A 22,151-nucleotide genomic window follows, 5' to 3' on the forward strand; every position below is an offset into this window, starting at 1 on the left:
TATGATGAACTTCAATCCAGCAACAAGCTCTTACCTACCAGAGTAGAAGTTAAAAGGCCACAGCTTGATTCCTTTTTACAAGGTTTACAATTTTGATAGGGAAGAATTACAATATGGAGAAACCATTTAACACTCATCCTCCAATTCCATGATCATGGACAAGAAAAAGGGACGGAATTTGATCTTAAACCTTGATAGCCTCACTGTCAAACCCAGTTTCCCCTACGCTATTTACATGCTAGGAAAAGGCACTGCTCCGAGTAAAAATATAAGTAAAACCTCAAGAACAGTCCCAATTCTTGTTTCTCTGTCTTCAAAGATGCTTCACCAATTCTTGTTCTCTAACTCATACTTGGTTAGTAATAGAGATGGCGTTGGAGGTGGAACAAGGTGATGATTTGTGCTCGTGGGAAGGCCACATAACTCGTTCAGGGCAACACGGTATTGGAGCTGGGTGAGCGATGAATCTGGGAATCTCATCTCCAGGCATCAGAACTGAAAGCCCACTGGAATACACACTCATCTGCAACAAGACAAGGAAACCAAATGAGTTGACGAGGCTTCACCTCATGAGTGATATCAGGTTCAGGAGATTATTGATTTGAAGATGAACAAAACCAAATGCATTTATGGCAACATTACACAATTCACAAGTGAAACAAAAAAAGGGCCTGACGCACTAGATTTACAAGGTCCACAGAATCTTTCTCCTGTTTCACTTTGCTCAGACCAGAATAAGATTAAATATTCCTACACAACAATGGAGAGAGCTTTCAATTTGAGAAGCTATCATCAAAGATCTTGATTTGCCTCCGAAATATTTCAGCACCCAGCATATGTTGACATCAAGTCTGACTTATATTTTTCCCTTGATTTACACTTTAATCCCCTCTGCTTCCTTTCTAATCCACTTTCCCTCTGAGATCCTTAAGCCCCAAAACACTCTGATCCAAAGCTTTCTGAGATCATTTCCTATGAATAACCAGTTATTAAAATATTCATTGCCATATCTCTAGCTCCCTGTTCATTCCTCCTCCAACAAAATGCTGTACTTCGATATTACACAAATTTTGCTCACAAGAAAAATGTTGCCCAATATGGTTTCCCTGAGTAATATCACAACCATAAACAATAGTAAAAGATAAAAGAATCCCCTTCAGAATCCCAAGTAAAATAAGCTTTTCATCAGATTACTTATTCTGCACTCCATTAACACCATGTCCATCATAAGATAATGTAATCTAAATGTCAAACAATTAAACTATGAAATTCTATCCTAATGGAATTTGAGAACTTTTTCATCCACAAGTCCAACGTTAGAGAATCATGATGCTATAGGCTATGCATCAATCCTCTCATTGAACACGGAGGCTGGATGAGTAAGTGGGCCTACCATGTCCCCATAAAAGATTGGCATGAGGTAGACACCACAACGGTTGGAGAGTAGTGGCTCATCATAGGATACTGCATTGAAATTTTGAATATTATAATGACATTCACACTTTTATCTACTAGCAACTAGTATGGTAGAGGTAGACAATTAATGTTATAAGATAAGAAGAAAATAAATAGGACATGGCTTGAAAGGTTGACCATCTGTCTCCAACCACAGACACAGGCCATGCACGGTATCATTAAAGATTGGGAGTGATGGGAGGGAGGGACAATAAGGACAACGGTGGGACTTATTACAAAGATGTTCATATAAAAGTCTTAAGACTGATGGCTAGAGATTAGAGAGTAGAGAGACCAATCATTCAGAAGAAAACTCCAAGGGAGGACCATCTGGTGACTGAAGACAGCACAGTTTGATTATAATGAAAGATTTTGGCAGAACGTGTAAATGAAGATGAGAACGAAGTTAAAAACTTTGGTGGGGTTAGGGTAGAACTCCAAGATTCAATGTCGACAAAAATCAGAAAAAGGAAAAACCTGAGATTTTCAGATGCCATTCAGATTTAACATCGTTCACTCTATTCTTAATAATGAAGGGAGCATGGGGTATGGTCGGGTGGGTAGTACCTTTCTTAACCAAATCAATCATCATCAATCCATAAACAAATATTTTATACTCAGACGCACGCGTATTGAAGTTTGGCCAATTGAAGAGAGGATCAACATGTACAGTAAAATGCTATTTTGCATTTAAGCAGAAAGAAAGAGAGCAAATGAAACAGGAAAAGAGTAACCCAGGAAGATGGAGATGTAGATCGAAGGACAGAAACTGTTTGAATTAGTCATGAACCTCGGAGAAACTACATTAGAGTGGGGAAAACAGAGCAAGACTAATAATTTTCTTCACAGATCCAGCACTCTAATAAACTAAGAGTTGATAGCTTAAGCAATTTATGAAAGAGGCATTTAAATGAGGAAGATTTCAAGAACAGGCAAGCATACTAGCAATATAAAAAAAAAAGTAATAAAAAAAACAACGAAACCTTTCGTCAGAGATAATTATCAACTTCCTCAGAAACGAGAGTAACCACCCAAATTATCATTCCAAGCTAAACAAAGTACGCAGAATTTCCATAGGGAAGAAAGAGCATCTCACATTTCCCAGTTAGGTTCAGGAGAACCTAAACTGAAAAAGAAAGGACGAGCTAAAAAGGAAAAAGCCTCTACATGCTAAAAACTTCAAATCTAAAACGAATGACTCACTTTAGGGGATGGGAAACCAAGCTTCCCCATCTGCTGTGACTCAACATCGCCTCTGCTCCGGCTACCTGGCGGCGGCGGCGACGCCACCGGCGAGGCAGGTCTGAGGAACCTCTCGAAAATAGCCATAATCAAGAACATGGAAATGAGAATGGCGGTGGCAACAAAGCCAAACGACACGGCATTGACGGAACTGTCGAAGCTGCTCCAATGTTCGTCTCTGGGAACAGTGAGAGGAGCCTCCATGGGCGGCCACCCAACATAGTTATGGTCCTCCATCACCATTGTTGCAGCTAAAGCTAGCAGCTTTTGACCATAGTAATAGTGTAACGTAGAGTGGAATTCGCAGGGAAGGTGAAGAGAGAAGAGACTGTTTACACTAGTGCAGTGGTACTCGGAGAGTAGGAGTGGAGTGTGGCAGGGGTAAGGATTTACGCCATTACCGAAGCTCGTTGGAGTACTTAAACTTGGAAATTAAGGGCCTTTTGGAGGGGAAGGTGGGGCGAGAGAGAGAGAGAGAGAGAGTAGCCGAAGGTGAAAAAAATGAAGAAGCTTTGGAATTTGGATGATTCTTGGTCTTCGGCTTGCTGACTATCACTATTCACCAGCGCAGAAAACTCCCTGACTGTAAAAGTTTGACCCTGTACTTGTTTTTAAACCTTGTTTTATACTACAGCTAAAGCAGTACATACAAATAAAAATCACAAAGGATAATATCTTTAAAATAATTTTTAATCATATATTCGCTAGTATTAAATTATAAGATATTTTTAAAAAATATTTAATATATTAAAATATAAAATTTTTGATAAAAATAAAATTTTATTAATAAAATTTTTAAAATACATTTAATAAATTTTATTTATATATATAATTTTATTTAAAAATATTTTATATGGACAATATATTTTAAAATATTACTTTCTGTAACCCTTCTTATCATGAAATTCAAGAAGTGAGACATCTTTGTATTTTTATAAAAGTTTATTTTGTGTATAAAAATATAAGAAATGTCATGATTTAAGAGACTTTTAAATAATTGAATAATTTTGCTTTTAATATCTTGACAGTACAAAAGATATTAATTGTGTATATTTATTATTATGATATTAATTATGATATTATTATTAAAAAATTAAAAAATCATTGATTTTTTTACCTTTTCCTAATGTGGGAAAACAAGCTAATCTATCTGATTGAATTAATAAACCATTAATTTAGTATCTTAATTGATTTGATAAAATGCTTTGTTCATGATCAATTTGATTATGATTCTATTATATTTTCTCTGGTCCTATTTATGTAATAAAAATAAATTTTTTAAGTAAGTTTTAATCATATACTCACTGGTATTAAATTATAAGATATTTTTAAAAGATATTTGACATATTAAAATATACAACATTTTGATAAACATATAATTTTATTAATAATTTTTTAAACTATATTTAATAAATGTTATTTATATATATAATTTTATTTAAAAATATCTTATATGGAGGAAATGTGTTTTAAAATATTACTTTTTGTAACCATTCTTCTTATCGTGAAATTTAAAAAGTGAGACGCCTTTGTGTTTTTTAAAAATTTATTTTGTGTATAAAAATATAAGAAATTTCATGACCCTGGAGACTTTTGAGTAATTGAATAAATTTGCTTTTATTGTCTTGACATTGCAAAAGATATTAATTGCATATACTTATTACTGCAATATTAATTATGATATTATTATTAATAAAATTAAAAAATTATTGATTTTTTTAGCTTTTTATAATAGGGGAAAAGAGTCAACCTGTCTGACTGAATTAATAAACCATTAATTCAGTATCTTGATTTATTTGATAAAATGTTTTACTCATGGTTGATTTGATTATGTAACAAAGAGATTTTTTTTTTGTTTTATTCATATGTTACCTCATTAAATTTTTATCATAAATTTTTTCATTTAAACTTCATGAAATATTAAAGAGAGAGAAAATATATTATTAAAGTATATATATTTAATAAGAATACAGTTAATAAATTATTAAATTTTTAAACATAGTTAATAAATTTTAATATTTTTTAATTTAAATAAAATATGTTAAAAGTGCTTTATAAATAATATAAAAAGAGTAATTTTAATCATTAACTATTAAACTGTACCTTAATTGGTTCAGTGATTATTTTAGTTTTCAATATTTTAAATTTTATAATTAAATAATAAACTTTTATTGATAGATGTGATTAGATAACTAAATTTAGGGGGAGGGAGTATGTTATTGGTTTTATGTTATACATAAACTAAATGAAAAACATTTCGCCAAAAAAAAAGTGAATGAAAAATAAATTATTTTTATAACAACATTATTATAAAATTAAGCAATTAAAAAATAAAAATACTAGGAGAAGAAGTAGAAAGAAGAGAATGAGAGGATTTTTTATGGATTATTATGTCCTTTAATATAAATTACATACTTTATTTATAAGTATGATCTTATGTATCAAAGGTTGTATAAAATGATAAAAGCAAATAAAAGACAATCATCTCTTATGATAGTGAAAGTTTTATAAAAAAAAATGAAGTTGGAGACGTGATGAAAATAAACATTTACTATCCTTGTAATATTCCTAACAGACATTATATTTTTAACTGATAATTATATTTCTTGTGATTTTTTCTAAATTAATGTTTATTATATTACAATGTGGATTTAAGTGGATTTTTTGAACCGGCGAACTTTTGTTGAGTAAAAGTTTAAATTTTTAGGATGTGATAATTTTAGACAATCAAATCATTTAACAATCTTTACATAGAAATATTTTTAATTTTAAAATTTTCAGCCATATTAAAAAAATAATAGAGGTGCCAGATGTTTTAAGCTGCACATGATTTATAGGTTTTTAGTTTTATAAATTTTTAATATTTACAGAAAACTCAAGAATCATTTTTTGGCCAATACACAAAACTCAAAATCATCAAATAATAAGCAATTTGAAATTTTTATAGACCAGTAAAAAAAAATAATAATGCAATAAAAAATAAAATAATAATATGGGGAAAAATGTTGGTAAGCCGTTCTTACTGTTAAATTTTTTTTTCCGAAGAAAAACTATTTTTTAATTTCTTTTGCCAACATTTTGCTCAAAAAAAAAAAATTCTTTTGCCAACAATTAGCTTTCGTTCCTAATGCGTAATATTAATACGGATGCTTTACATACATACATATATATAGAGGACATGAAATAGCATTTCATTAATTATTCTTTCCAAGACCAACAATACGAACGATATTACTCATAAACTAGTAATTCATAAATTGTGAACCATGTAATTTATTTTTCAATTTTTAAGATGAAAAAAATCGTTTGGTTGTCATATTTAGAGATTTTAATTGTATTAATTAAAACGCAACATAGTTCATTTTTAATATTGGAGGATGTGAAGTAGTATTGAGATAAGAAAGAAGGGCCTTTTTATGATGCTTTTGATTAATGGAAAACAACATTCTGCGTGTCTAATCAATTTCTGAATCATTGAAATTTGCATGGAGGCTGGGAACATGAGATGACCCAGAAAATGCTTCCACTTTATTTTTATTTTTTAAAAAGATGCTTTTTTTATTAATCAATAATTTAAAAGTGGATGTCCAATCAAATTTCGACAAAACTTTTAATTAACACGTTGTGACTAATTTCCCAATCAAACGACACCACTAAAGTATCACACTTCCCTTTCACCTTCCCTTGAAATTGAAAGCCCCACGCCCATATTTATTAAACTATTTTTATATGATTTGTTTGGATTATATTTCAATCATCCGATTGTTTAACAAATACTATTGAGAATAAAATCTCCTTTTTTTAATTTAAAATAATGTTTAGTGCAATTTAGCCCGACCAATAAATATAATATTAATAGCCACTGTCTTGTGGCCATTCTTCATTCTGTCGTTGGCTTGATTGATATTTTCCATAGGTATAAAAAAATAAAACAAATTTTAAATTTTGAACCGTTAAAATTAAAATAAAAAGGAATTATATTTTCGGTGGATTGATGGCTGCTGCCACTTGTGGTCCCAAATTGGGCCCTCCTTGTAGCGGGCCCCGCCGGGCGCCATAATCCCCTTGGTGGGCCCCACTCCCTAAATAGCAGAATAGCAGTTCCCTGCTTTTCTCAGTACTTTTTTAACCTATTATCAAACCTCGGCCGAAAAAAAAAAAACAAAAAGAAACAATAAAAGGCCCACATTTTCTCACTCTTTATATATATATATATATATATATATATTAAAAAAAAACTCACAAATAGCAAAGGGAATGATTAAGATTTTTTTTTTTTTTTTGGGTTCAGAAACAAATAGGAAGCTAATGACCAACCTGAAACATTAATCTGGAGGCAAACAAATGACATGGCCGTCATATCTAGTTTGCTACTGCATTCCATTTCTCATCTTGTTCACTTCGATGTTTATATTTATGCCTTTAATTTTTTTAAAGTATAAAAAATAGGCTTTGTGGATAATAGAGTATATCTTCCCCTAAAATACAGAGAATGACAAATTGACATCTCTTAAGTTCCAACTAAATTGCTACATATATAAATTAGAATTTGAAGTTTCAACTATTTATTTAAATGAATATTACCTCTATTACTTTTGCTAACTTTAATTAGTTAAACTTTTGTTTTTCTAATGACAACTCAATATTTTGGACCTGTCTTACGTTAAGTTGTGAAATTTATATTATTGACATTCATATATTCCTAAAACTTGAAATCCAGATGTGGTATCTAATTCATTTCTCTACGTCTTCTCCGCAATTCCCTTGTTTTAAAATCCATCCGATGAGTATAAAATACAGCTGTAAGGTAATGTTTGGCATTTTGCTGAGAAGGAAATGAGAAAGACCAATTCTGTTTCGCATTTTATTTTGAGAAAATATTTTTTCCCATATTAAATATTGCATAAATTTTAATATATTAACAGATGAAGTAATTATTATTGTTGAATGAGGAATAACCAACAAGAGATCCGAAGAGAGGCACAGGATCCCCCACCAAACACAAACACACTTTGAATTCTTTCGTTTTCTTTCTATCATGTTTCCCTGTCCCCTTCATTTCCTTTACCCTCACACTTTCCTCACTCCAAACATCACCATACAACTGGCACACACGCCCAAACACAAATCAAAATATGTACATATTTCTTTTTTCTTTTTAAAAACAAATTATGCATTAACAAATTAGGAAAAATAATCCCATGTTATTTGTACTTTATCTAAAACAGGGGAATGCGTTGTATTTAATTTTCTTGGTTGATAATATAAATATTTTATTTGTTTTCTATTATATGCAACCTTTAATCAACTCACCGTGGAACATGGAGTAGAAGTTAAATCACCAACCTTATATAAAAATAAAATAAATTTTTGAACTTACCAGTACTTAAATAAAAAATTAATTAATAACATCAAGTTTATCATAACTTTCCTAAACAGCAAGCACATGACCGCTGTTTCATTGTCTGTACTGGGGATCCTGTATTAAATTGCCACGTGTCGAGTCCACACTCATTCATCTTCCCCGCCACGTGGCATGATGGATTATTGGATCGTTCGGCATTTCAAGCGGAGAAAAAAATGTAAAAACTGAAAAATGAGCACCAAAGCGGGAAAAAAACAACTCCTCTCTCTCTCTCTCTCTCGTGTCGGCCTTTTCAGATCCTAACCCAACAACATGTCCCTCGAGATTGTATCCAATCGAGCGGTCCAGATCTCTCATCTAAACAAATCTCGCCCGTCCATCTCGTTCCAGCGTGGTCAGCCCGTCAAAGAAGCCAAAGACATCAGGCTCAGATATTGATTGCACGGCTGACGCGTGCAAGGGGAGCATCTCGCACGTGCGAAGGCCCCTTGCGTGACCCAGTCGGTTGAAGTGACACCGTACAAGTGTGGTCAGAGCGTGGGGCCCATCCGGTCAGGGTGGCTCGTGCCACCAACTGAGACTACGGCTCACGTGAACCAACCAACCGGCTCTCTTTTTACGGTTTCTCACTTTACTTTCTCTTCTTTTCATGAAGGCAATAAAAAAGCTTTTGAATCGTTGACCACTTGACAGTTTGAAAACCCTCGGGGTCCTTGCTGGGCTTTAAACTATTTAGGGCCTCGTTGTGGGCTTCAAGAGTTTGTGCTTGAGCCTACACAAGACAGTGCGTGGGGCCCATGTTTTTTGTCTTGGGCCCACCAGAGCCTAGTCTGTTCTACGACATATGGGCTTCATGTCTAGGGTTTGTGGTGTGTGCTTTGCCGAGAACTTCCAACATAATTTGAAATTTCCTCCTTTCAGTGAGGTATGGTGGGACATTGTTTGTTCAATTGACATCAAGCACTGATTAAAAGCTTCGTTTAAACAGTCATTAATGAGTAAGAGTAAAAATAATTTATAGAAAAAAGAATAATTTTAAAGAGGACTTATTAAAGGACCCAGTCATAATGTCGAGAAACATGAGCTTTTGCATGTGACTTTATTAATTAGGGTTATTGGGTACATGCAATAAAGTGTTTAGATAGATCGAGCTAAAGATATTCATGATTTGGAACACTTTCTATGTTACTGGGGATAAACATCGAGAAGTACACAAAAGAAGGGGAAAAAAGGCCTCTCAATAAAGAAGATAGATAGATTGACATATATTTATCATATATTGGATATGGTGGTCTTAAGTCTTAATAAACCATATTATATACTGGGTATGAAACCTGGTTTTTTTATTATTTCATATTAAATTTGTTTTTAAACAAAAATGAAAGAAGAAAAATTAAAATTGGGTTGTTGGTTCTTAAGTAACTATTTTTCTTTTCTATTTACAAAACTAACAGTGAACATTCAAGAAATTGGGATAATTTAAAAAAAAAAAACAGAGAGAGAGGAAAAAGCATTGAAGAAGGTGTTTGTTTCTGATTTGGCAACTAATAAGGTATAGACAAGTGCATGTGGATTGGTGAATAATATACACACAAATTGTGAATTAACATGAGAAGTCATTTCACTGGTGGCAACATGTAGTCCAAGACTAAAACACAAACTACTCCCACATGTCTTCTTTCTCCAACAAAGCTTACAACACAGTTATATTTGCCTGCATGCATGCATGCAGCAGCCCAGCAAATCCCATTGGTTCCGATACCTCCGCGTGTCCGTTCCGGCCAAGGTGTCAAACATGGGTTGGATAGCTGTCACATGTCTGGTGAGAGAAAATGGATGAGAGAGAGGGGGCAAAAATGGAGGCCAGGTTAGGTGAGGTGTGTTTGTTGGGAGCCAATCAGCCACAGTTGAGAAAGTAGGGTTTCCAATGTTGTGGAAAAGTGTCCATTTGTGTGTGCGCTTACTCTATCAACTTCATCCCAAAGCTTTCCTATCAGATCAAAATGTCCCTTCCCCCAAAGCTAGCTTTGGTAATTAATGGGATCTGATCTTCATTGATATAACTCACAGCCACACGTATCTCAGTTCTTGTTTGTGTCATTTGTGTCTGTGTGTGTGTGTGTGTGTGTGATAGACACATCACCTGAACTAACTGGCTCCAATAATTAGTCAAGCTGTACTGTTTTGTTGTGCATTCCATTTTCCTTTTCCGAAGTCATGGATCAACCGCATATACTCACTTTTCCTTGTCAAGTCACACAAGGGTAATACTACCCTACATTATATATTAAATTATGACTTTCATCATTCCATGTTACTTAAATTTTATTAAATTACATACTTTTAATGGCAATTTTATCAATTTTTTCCTTACAAAATGTTCCTTCACAATTTGTTCACTTCAAATGTATGGGGTTGGATTCTTTAATAAAAATTGATGAATAACTACTTTGGTTGCAAGTCAATATATATATATATATATATATCATATAGCAATTCAATGTTTTTAATAAATAATAATTAAAATATTAAAAATTCATTTTTTTAATATTAAAATAATTCATTCAAAAAAAAATACATTTTTTACTCCATGGTGTGCGGAATGTGGCCTCATTGAAACGTGAGACACTGCTGAAGGTATTGTTGAAATTTTGATAAAGGGTTATTTTATATGGAGTGTTTTGTTATATATATTTCAAAACTTACGTACTTTGATTCTTTTTATGGTTCAAAGTATATCTCATATAGGTCTAAAATGTGCAGACCTAGCAAACTTTTTAGACTAACGTTGCATCATGAATAAATAGATTATATTATTGAATCCAAATCCTTGAGACAAATTATGCACATCATATGGCTACAACCACACATATAATTGCAATAAAATATGAAAATATAGGCTCTTCTTTTTATTCCATCAACTGAAGATATTAAAGAGATGACAAGAGACTTGTTTTTGTGTGTGGGTGTGTGTTTGATAAATTAAATAAAAGGAAAACGCAGAAGATATTGAAATTATGGTGCCTTGCATTTGCCAGGAAATTTTAGAAACGAACACAGAAATCGAAAAAGAGAGAGAAAGAAAAAGACTGGCTGAGATCGAAAAAAGATCCTGAAAAAGATGAAGAGCAAATCCTAATGAGATGCTAATGCCATGATACTACGAACATGATCTTCCATAAATCACACTTTGATTTCTTTAAATAATAAAATATAATATTGTTTCTCAATCAGAAAACACACACACATCCAAGCTAGTTCGGCTCTAAGCATGTAGGTTTTGCTTACCCAAGAAAAATTAATAACATATTAATCGATCCTTTCTTAGTTTATTAATCATTTGCTTTAGTCTTTTTATACAAATTGAGATTTTTTTTAACAAATACCTCCAATTTAATGTTTGACCTTCTACTATTCTTAATTACTATACACCCAATATGAACGTATAATTAGAATAATGTAATTAATGCACCAAATATAAGTTCTTTGTTTCTCATAATTTGGACCGTAAACAAGTTGATCTCCTAAAATTCCATTGTATTTAATACTCTCTTTGTTTAAACATATAAAGTATTTTTTAGGGGTTGAGTGCCAAGAAAATATAAGGCAGTTTTTAGTTTTTTAAGGTGCAATTAATGTATTTTTTTAAAATATTCATAATAAATAAATTATTTTATATTTATTTTAAAGTGAAATACTCTATTAAATAGAGATAAATTTAAAAAAAATGATGTTAATTTGTAGACAATTAAAGGGAGAAATTTAATTAAAAATCTTATATTTTTTAAATAAAGAGAGTATAAGACAATATATATTATTTCTATAGTTTTTTAATTACATGGTTGCATATACAGTTAAAAAAGATCTTGCCCCATACTATCATACAACAAAGCAAACATGCCTTTAGTTCAACATATAAATTCTGCATATGAACTAGTGGTGGTTGGGTAAACCACCAGGTGCTTGCATCAACTAATAAGAAAATTGATTAAATTTAATTGGATTTATCAAGTTCGAGTCTTAAATATATAGTAAAAATTAAATTCTTGATACGAGACATACTCTTAAGAATTTTTTTGTAAGTTGCTGACTAAATTAATTAGGATCAAAGACTTAGATGCTGAACTTAGCAAAAACGGTCGTTGGATAAAATAAAGAAAATTTGGTGTATGTTGAATGTGTTTGATTATTTTGGGTTAATACGTTTTTGGGTTGGAGGTGAAAGTATTAAAAGCCCATTGTGGTCCAATGGAAGTGTGGACCATGTGGACTGCACGAGAGGGAAGCGTTGCAGTGACTACAAGTAGTTGCATTCCCAAGCCCTTCTGTCACGCCTCAAGAGGCAATAAACAAGCCGGATATTAATTAGGAAAAATTAACTATTTAATTCATATAATTTTAATTCAATTGAAATTTAATACTTGAACTTTACTTTTTATAACTCAATATTTAAAATTTTGATTTAATCATAACCCAATTTTTTAAATTTTGCAACTCAATTCTTATATTTTTAATCATTTAAAATATTAATCCCTATATTTTTAAAAAATAAAAGTATAAAAATTAAAATTATATTTAAATTTATAATTAATATTTTAAATTACTAAAACCTTTTAATCTTTAGAGAGAATGTAACTATTAAAAGTTTAAAATATTTTTAATCTCTATAATTTAATTTTTAAAAATATAGGAATCAATATTTAAATAATTGATCAAACTATAGAGGTTGAGTTGCAAGAGTCAAAATTAAAAAATTGAATTACAATTAAATTAAAAACATAAAAATTATAAGAACTGAATTACAATGAGTTAAAATTTAGAGATTGAGTCATAATTGGATCAACACTATATGAATTAAATGAGAAATTTTTTCATTAAGTATTATTATTATTTTTTAGTTCCCAAGATGTATCCACAGTTGGTATCCACAAAACTAATTGTTGGAGAAATTTGAACATCATGAGGTTGTCTTTTTGAAGCAATGCTCTTCATGCATACCTTCAGCAATTGAACTTTGAAATAGCGCTTAATTTAATTATTATTATTATTATATATATAGTAAACTTAATTTTAATGATTTTAAATTTAAAAATTATTTTAGGCGAATAGTTTCAAATAATTCTACAATGGGCACAACACATTGATTGCGATTAAAATTTGAAGTTTCTGATTTCTTTCAAATGATTGTGAAATAACCCTTATTTTTTCTTGTCCAAAAAGTGAAGAAATTAATGGTATGGTCCTCAAGTAGTAAAATTTCCATAAAGGAAGCAACAACTCTCTGTAAGGATGAAATCTTGAAATTGAAATCACTTGAACCAAGAGGTCAGATATTTTTTATTAGGTACATAATAGATGTGGTCCATAAAATAATTGTGGCAATATGTTATTTTGAAATGTACATCAGCGCATGTATCTTGTCCAGATCTGCTGGGCAAACCAGAAGTAGAAGAGAACACAATAAAACTAAACACAATTCACATTTCAAATGTTAATTGAAAAACATAAAAAATACTTCTCACAGTCTTTTTTTTTTTTTTACTCAAGCTATCCTCATAGCTTGTAGCTGTAAGACTTATCCTCCGAAAAATTTGAAGGTCATTTAAGAGATTACTTTCTTAAGAAATGCTTTTCTATACACATTTTCAAGAATCAAATCCTGGAATAATTGATGCTTAATAAATCCAAACTACTACCATATGTATTACACCCACTTAGTTCCTACTGGTGAAGTTGATTGCATTACTTTTTCGCTCTTTCTTTACAAAATTTTTTGGCGAGTTAGGTTTCATCAGGATTTGCACTATAATCAGATTATTAGGGCTGATCCGACGGGTGCTTACAATTTACAAAATACTCTATCTGGTTTTAATTATAGGCAAAAATTTTAAACTTTATTTAGCCTTAATGAAAGACAAAGATGTACTCCATTTGGTTATTAAGGCACATTTTAAAAGAGATTGGTAGTCCACCTAATTTAAAAGAGACAGGGACACCAGGGTGAGTAATGGTTTTTTTTTTTTTTTTGGGGCCAATAATAGCATCAAGTTGCAATTCCTAAGTCTAAGCACACTTTGTTGTGATAATTACTTTTAGTTTATTGTGATCATTAATTTTAGTGAAAAGGAAAATTGAAAAATCAAATATTTTTTAAAGTTTAATAATGTTTACTATCATTTATTAATAACTTTATTTTATTTTATAATTAGGACCTAAAAGAGTACTTTATCATTTGTAAAGTACTTCTAATTATGTAGTACATGACTTGTTAGAAGCAATCAGATATTGTTAACTTTGTATGAAAATATAATAAACTTTTAAGTTTACTTTTATTTAAATAATTTTTTTAAAATTTGTTTTATATTCTCTTTCATGGTTAATAAATTTAAATAGGTATAATATTATAAAAAATATACTTAATAATTAAGGACTAAAAAATTCTTTTAGAAAGCACATTAGGCTAGTATTAACTATGCGCAGCTGATACTAAGGATGAAGAACCCTGAACTTGGTCCGATCCCTCTGAGAGAGAGAGAGAGAGAGAGAGAGAGGGTGAGAGAGAGAGAGAGAGGGTGAGAGGGTGAGTTATAACAGTTTATTGAAGTGGAAGGAGGAAGAAGAAGAACAAAGAGAATGTGGGGAGAGAAGCGAAAGCAACAGGGCGAAGGAGAGAAATCAGACGGATGCACCAACCAGAGACACGAGAGAAGAAGACGAAGACGAAGACGAGTCCAATTAATATAATGGTGAGTGATTGTGGGGTTACGTACCTTGACAGAATCCATGAGCGACCACTATCAAACTATACAAACACATATATGTGTGAGAGTGATGAAGGTAACTTGACACTGCCAAATACGTATCATAATGAAGCCATAAAAAAGGTCCAGCTATCACTGATAGGGATATGCCTTTCACTGTTACCATTGTCACGCTGCTTTCCGTTTCACCCGACATCTGGATTGTCCCACATTGAGTTAAAAGGACTTTAACATAAGCTTAAACTAATCTAGATCAAAACAGGTCAGTATTCTTTCAGATAAAAGCTCTATATATATATAATCACTAATACTATTATATTTTAAAACTTAAACTCGAGATCTCTTATTAACTAGCCGGTATAACTTTCTTGCCAGTTGACATAAATATAATGTGGTTGTTCCTCTTTTAGTCTTACATGTTTACCAAAAAAATTATATATCAATCTTTCACTTACGCTATATTATATTCTATATTTAATGGTAAGTATCATAATGATAATAACTACGCAAATTTGACAAAACAAGATTTACACATTAGTGTGTTTGGATTAATCATTAACTTCTGCAAATTTAGAGTTTGCAAGCTGAAGTACTGTGAGCGAAAGTTAATCCAAGTTTGCAAACAGTTGAACAAACATGTTTTCTTAGTCTACATTAAATCAAACTACTCATGAATTAAGAGATAATAATATCATGTGTAAACGCGCCAAAAGACAGATACACATGAGTACGACAGAAGCGAGGCAGCAGATAAGGCGTTGGATTCTGAGAAGAATGACAAGTCATATGCAAAGCAAAGCTGGGACACGAGAATACGAACTCCTCAATGAGACAAAAGTGGATGGCCAGAATTCAGAATGCGTGTGAGTATAAGTATATGTGTGTGTGAAAATTTAAAAAAGCACAAGTCAAAAAGGCTTTTTGACATGAAGACACACAGAAAACAATAAGTTAAATAAAAAAAGTTGAGAGAGAGAGAGAGATAATGACTTCAATGATACATGTGCATCAGAAGAGAACAGAAGAGCACAAGTTGATGAAGGTAAAGGAAGAAGAAAAGAAAACAACCACCAATATGGGTTCTGGTTTGGTTGTGGAGGACAGAGAGCAGGGGGGGAGTAAAAAGGGAATGGCCTTTGATTTGATGGATCATGGGATCGTCATCTATCACATTAACTGTTTCACTTGTTTTTTCTTCAGTGTTTTTGGACCTTACTCTCATTTCTATATGTCAATCCTTTCATTCTTTTGCTACTCTTTGCCAAGTGCTAATGACTCTGTCCTTTGTTTAATCTGGTTATGTCTCAAGCTCTAGGTTCTGCCACTGTAATTTTCATCTTTTATTGCAAGTAGGCATTTTTGCTTGTTTCGTGCTTGAATATGATCAGGAACAATAAATTATCTGAATTTTTAATGGGTTATTTTTTAGTTTTGAAAACAATGTTAGTGTAAAAAAATATAAAATTGTTAATAAATCATGATTCCAACCGTAAGAAAAAAAATTCAAATCATAATGGTGTGGACTGTATATGCACGTATCTTCCAAGATCTTGTCTATTTCTATAGAGACATATTGTAATTAATGCAAATGCAAAGAATTTATTGTAATTATTTTAAAATAACAGTAAAAATATATAACAAAAATTGAAAAATGTTTATTTTTCTTCAAACATGTCAAATGCAAAGAATATGATGTCTGTCCTTTTAAAACTGCGCAAATATAATGTAGTAGTTTCCAAAGGAATTAATTAATTACCATTTACAAGAGGACTGAGTCCCTTTCTATCTGAACCAGAATGGAATTCAGGTTTATATGATCCATATTTTTAATGTATGAAAAGTTCAAATCAACAAATGTTAATATATTCATATTCTTCCGCTAAATTAACCCAATAATCTTTACAATATCAAAATTTTGTCCAAACCAAAACAATGGCATTAAAAACTAACAAGATATCCAGTGAAGTGCGAATATCAATTATTAGTTTTTTTTTTAAATTTTTTTTTACATTATTGTCTTGCAAAATGGGAATAGCCGAATAGGTGGAAGAAATTGTAACTAACCCAGAGATTACAGGAGAGAATTTGGGGTGACTGAGGGTTCATTTAAGGTGGTGAGAGAAAAACACAGCAAATCCGTTATGTTTTCTCTCTCTCTCACTCTCTCTCTCTCTCTCTCTCTGTGTCTGTCTCTCTCTGTGCGCGGCCACAATCCCCACCACCATCTCTGCCCATGGAATTTTAGCATCCCAATGTGACTCCACAGGAAAAAGTAGACATTGCAGCCATGTCTGCGGGTCTTCTTTGAAACCCCTCAACCCACCTTTTTTCTCTCTTCACTTGCCACCTTCCTTTACTGCTCTATAATCATCGTCAGAGTCTCGCCATTCTGGTAAAATGGGTTTCATGGGAAACTTGGAATGGGGCAATTACTTCGGCAAGAAGCGATGCAAGAGCCTGTTCTGGAGACTGAGAGCCAAGCTCAAGAAGGCTCTTAACCATGGGGCTACCCACAAGAAGCAGCTCAGGTTTCAGTATGATCCTTCCAGTTATGCTCTTAACTTCGATGATGGCTGTTTCACCACAATATTGAAGACGGAACCAAGAAGAGAACTTTCAGGAACGTACAAGTCCTGGGATTTTACACTGATGTCAACAACACCACTACCTGGGTTTGTGTCGTTTGGGACCTATTTTAGAGTTCTAAAGCTGTAAAAGCCCACCCCCATCTTTTTCTTTTTCTTCTACTTTCTCTTTTTCTGCTTTTCCATTTCCACTCTGTATTTTCCCCACCTTGGCAAAAAAGAACGATAGGACTTGACCATTATTCAAGCATTTTGCTCCCAGTCAAGTACTTCTTCATTGCATTCCTTTTCTTCTTGAGGCCGCATCACCAGGTAAAGACGCAGAATAATAATAGCTTGGGCTATTGTGCTCTTTCCAGTATCCCGTGGTTTCCTAATCACAATGTTAGGTCTGCTCTTCACCATGTGATTTCATTAATGAGGCTAACGAACAAAACCAATACATCTAATAGTAATAGTACGCTTATTCGTTTATTTATAATTTATAATTAATACTTGCTTAGGTATTTACATAACCTAACAATCTAGTACTGTATCAGTGTGATCTGACTTGTTTTGGTTGATGATAATGAAATGAAAAGGTGGGAATCGCCTCAAGGCTTCATTTATTAGGCTCTCAAAAGACATTAATACGCAACAGAAACTCTCAACAATCCCCAACGTCAAGGAAAAATCAATTTGATGTATAACAATCTTTTGTACAACCGTACAACACCACTGAAGCGGCTATCTAATGAGAAACAGGGCACCCAATTTTAGCAGCGCCACGTTTGGATTAAAGTACAATCATAGCTTTTTCGCGCCCATGGCTTTACCATTTTCACCTAAACTAAAACCCAAATGCTTCAAACTGCAATTGCAAGGTCACAAGCATTCAAACAGCAGGGTCTTCTAAAGTGGCAGTGGATAGATCCTTCATGCGAGGGTAAGCAGCTTTCTCATCCAGCTGGTTTTGAGCCCACATCAGCATCTTCAACACGCTTGGAAGTTTAGGATCTAATGTAACCAAATCAAACAAAATGTTACAATATTCCGAAAATTGTTCCACAAAATAATATTACAAAATTAGGGATACGGAGTTGAAGTTGTGTTAAACTTGAGAAGCAATCCATTTTCGGTTAAATATAGTCTATGCACATGCTAATGCTTAAGCAAATCTTGCAGTTAGCCCAATAGGAAAGCACAACTTGAACCCATTATTTGAACCACATGTACACTTGCTGCATTTGAACCCATTATTTTACCTTCACAATTGTTGTGATCATTTGTAAACTCGAGTTTAAATCCATCTTAATGGAATTAAATCATCACAACTTCATTGTGCACAAGCACGCACTAACTTAATATAAGATTACTGGGGCAAATTTGGCGTTGTTCAATTATCTCCTCACATTCAATAACAACAGTTTGCTATTTTAGTCACTAAAAAGTGATCGGAATTCTGGATCAGAATACATGTAATTTACACATGGTGTAAGGCAAACCAAGTGTACTAAGCATTGGATCTGAAGGCAAATCTTTTTCGTGACTCTGGCTTGCAAGTATTGCCTCATTCACCTCACTTGCTGTCTTTAGACGCTGTGATATGTCAAGAAGCTCTCCAACAGGACAGTTAGAAACATCTTCAAAGGCAAAAAGTGCCAGTCTTTTCCAACTCTTCCAAAAGGCTTTGCTGACAGGAATCAAAATTGTAGGCAAGTATAGGCATCAAGTCCACGCAACTCATTGTACAGCATTTACCCCCAAAAAAATACAGTTAGACTTGTTTCCAAATATCAGGCAAACAAAGTAAATAAACAGTGCAATAAATCTAGAGCTGTAAAAAAAAAAAAAGCTAATCTTTCAAGGCTGGTCCATTCATCCCCAAAAGATCAATAGGGCCAGGCTAATGAATGACATCATTTCAAAATAGGCTTATTCTGGCCTGGTCCCATTCGGCCCCAAACAGGGTCCAGGTCTTTAGTGCCAAACAATGCTTACCCTTTTGCAAAAATTCATAATTTAGTTGAAGCTGAAAAAAGGAAAGAAATAAACCATTTCATTGATAGTACTAAAAATTAAAAACCACTGATTGAACAAAAGAAACCAAAAAGATAAAATAGATTCCAATCACATTTTCCTCTCCACTTGGTGCAAGCTCCTCTAGAGCAAATTCTAAAGCCTCCTCAACTCTTCCATTCCTAATTAGTTCTATCAGCCATTGCTGTTGGAGGTGGAAAAACAACTGGGGATTTGCATCCAGTATCTGCACAGAAATAGAAGGTGCATGTTCAGCTCGAAGGACTGTCTATAATAACACGCAGAGAGGCATAAAACCATCAGGATAACAACACTGATGAATGCACGTCTTTATGAGTACAAAAATGTCCCTTTTACATTATAGCTCCCATGATTTGAAGAGGAAGATAAACAACTTAGAAGAAGGTATAAAATCATTTCTCAGCAAGAAAAGTAGAAATGACAAATCCAAACTTAAAAACAGCTTGTTAAACTCAATGGAAATTTCAGCTGATCGAGAACATGCACTACAGCTCTGCCAATATGTACGAAACCATACGAGAAATCCCAGGCAAGCCCACTACACGTGTTGCCATGCAGCTTTATGAAAATATCCTCAAGAGATGCACTCAACAATATTTTATCTGGATTTAGTCATACTCTTACTTCAAGACCAACTTATTCCTTTAAGGAGCCACAGTTATAATCAGGCCACTGTTTATGCTCGGAAATCAATGCCTGTTTACAAGATATGGTAAATTTAACTTATAAAATAGATATTTCAAAGCAATATATATACCTTTTTCCTTTATTAAGAAAAAGGGTATTTACAGGAGAAACAAATATAACAAAAACAAATTGTTGCCTTAAGCTTGAATTTATTTTTGTTTGTTCATCTCTCTCCCTGCCCCTCTCACATACACTGAGTCACTCTCTTAACACATACCAAATCACCAGATAACAAGAAGACAGTGCTAGGAGCTACATGGTCCATGAAGAAATGGCAGCCTACCTCTGGATTCAAATCATTTACTTTCTCAATTGCATCCTCCACATTACCACTTTGCACGGCCTTCTTCACAGCCATGCGATCAGTAATGGTTGCAAGGTCTATATCTGCTATATGTCTATAAGGAGAATGACAGCAGAATATTGAAGGCAGCCTAATTCCAAGGGAATAATATAAAAACCTGAATGAGGACGAGAAAATACATTTATTCAAGGATACGTTCAGTTCCAGACTCGATTTGGAATTTCTCAGCAGCTTCCACATAGCCCTCCGTGACAAGGAAATTCATCACCAATTTATTCATGTCTTCTTTCCTAATCTTCACGTCATTAAGTTTCTTCTCCCACTCCACTCTTGTTGTTACTTTCTTTGAGGCAGCCTGTGCGTAAATAAGTTTTTTTTTTTTATTTTCTTCAAAAAGCACATTAATATAACATCAAATTGTGGACTCCAGTGCAGTTGCATGCCTTGTTAGCAATTAGTCCAGATATAACAGCAGGAAGACTGAAAGTAACTCCACAAAGAACAGCATTTCTTGCCTGTCACTTTGTTGTCTAATATAGTAACAAGCAAGGGAAGATTTACAATATCAAAGATACAAAATCCACCACCTTCTGCCTGTTTCAGCAAAATCAAGAACCTAACAACTAGTCATCAGCAACTCTATCAATGCATCTCTTCAACTTATTCGAGGTGACTTTCAATTCGTAAAAGAAATTAACATACAAAATAGATGAAGTCTAAACTACCTATCTTTCTGAATTTATTTACAGAATGTAACAAGTACACAACATCATCTGCAGTTATTCGACGTGATCACGGAATTCTTCCGTGCCAAACCCAGTATCTCAAACGAGCGAATGCATACTAAAATACCCGTAGCAGTTAGCACCGTTTTATCAAAACAATAAATTGAATTGAATACGGATTATAATAATGCAAAATAAGGGGATAAAAAAATACCATTCCCTTAGATGCTGCCACCCGATGAAACAAAACCCAGAGCGGTGACATCAGCGCAACTGCTTGAGGCCCATCGAATCTCGAACTGATCTCACATCAATTCCGGAAGGAGAACAAGTTGCAGTTCGCAAATCTAGAATATGACTGCATCAATTATTCGAAATTCAAAACTGTTACATTTCGAAAATTGCATCGTTCTTATTGATCAAACACATATACTCAACAAACACAGGGCAACATCCTAATTACAAAAAGGGGAGGGGGGAAGCAGCAAGCGATCCACAAAGTAAAAAGGTAGAGTTAAATTTACCGCAAAATATGTTACAGGAGATTCTTGTTATTAATTTTTGGGGAAGTGGAGATTGGAAAAAGGTGACTTGACAAGGACTGAGTAGCAGTAAACTGGGAACAACTAGGTAGATTTCGGAGCACGAGGATCGAAGATCCCTTTTCTTCAAAATGATTCGTGACTTGTGTTTCCAGGTAGTATTTGGAATTTGATTTAGATTCCGCTTCTTTCTTCACGTCTTCACTTGACCATGCCAGGTTGGACATTAGTGAGTAGTGCTATTAATTTAATCTCAACCCTGTGGACATTCAAAGGCAAGCATGTTTGGGTCCACCCTCTTTCTTCTTTTACCTTTTCCATCTTAGAGAAGCAAGTAAAAACCATAAGTTTCATTCCTCCTGATGGAAACTACTTTAGGAAAGCATTTCAACCATACTTGCATGATTGCCAATTCAAAGATGCATATGGTTAGTCTGAGGGAACT

General features: G+C 33.1%; 2 protein-coding genes and 1 pseudogene across 2 annotated transcripts; 1 reads left to right on the top strand and 2 right to left on the bottom strand.

Moving 5' to 3' along the window:
- On the bottom strand, positions 1-3,251 carry LOC129306798 (uncharacterized). The gene is made up of 2 exons (XM_054947530.1): positions 2,659-3,251; positions 1-523 (listed from the first exon to the last, which is right to left on the bottom strand). The coding sequence occupies exons 1-2, from the start codon at positions 2,938-2,940 to the stop codon at positions 347-349; spliced, it is 459 nt and encodes a 152-aa protein (XP_054803505.1). The 5' UTR covers positions 2,941-3,251; the 3' UTR covers positions 1-346.
- Positions 3,252-16,929: 13,678 nt separating this feature from the next.
- Positions 16,930-17,690, top strand: LOC129307377 (uncharacterized). The gene has a single exon (XM_054948314.1). The coding sequence runs from the start codon at positions 17,221-17,223 to the stop codon at positions 17,536-17,538; it is 318 nt and encodes a 105-aa protein (XP_054804289.1). The 5' UTR covers positions 16,930-17,220; the 3' UTR covers positions 17,539-17,690.
- A 400-nt stretch (positions 17,691-18,090) lies between these two features.
- On the bottom strand, positions 18,091-21,943 carry LOC129307378 (protein GID8 homolog; annotated as a pseudogene).
- Positions 21,944-22,151: the final 208 nt, after the last annotated feature.

This window comes from Prosopis cineraria, unplaced genomic scaffold (genome assembly GCF_029017545.1).
Source record: "Prosopis cineraria cultivar Desert tree isolate PC_DT_omini unplaced genomic scaffold, ASM2901754v1 PC3, whole genome shotgun sequence".
Classification (NCBI taxonomy): Eukaryota; Viridiplantae; Streptophyta; class Magnoliopsida; order Fabales; family Fabaceae; genus Prosopis; species Prosopis cineraria.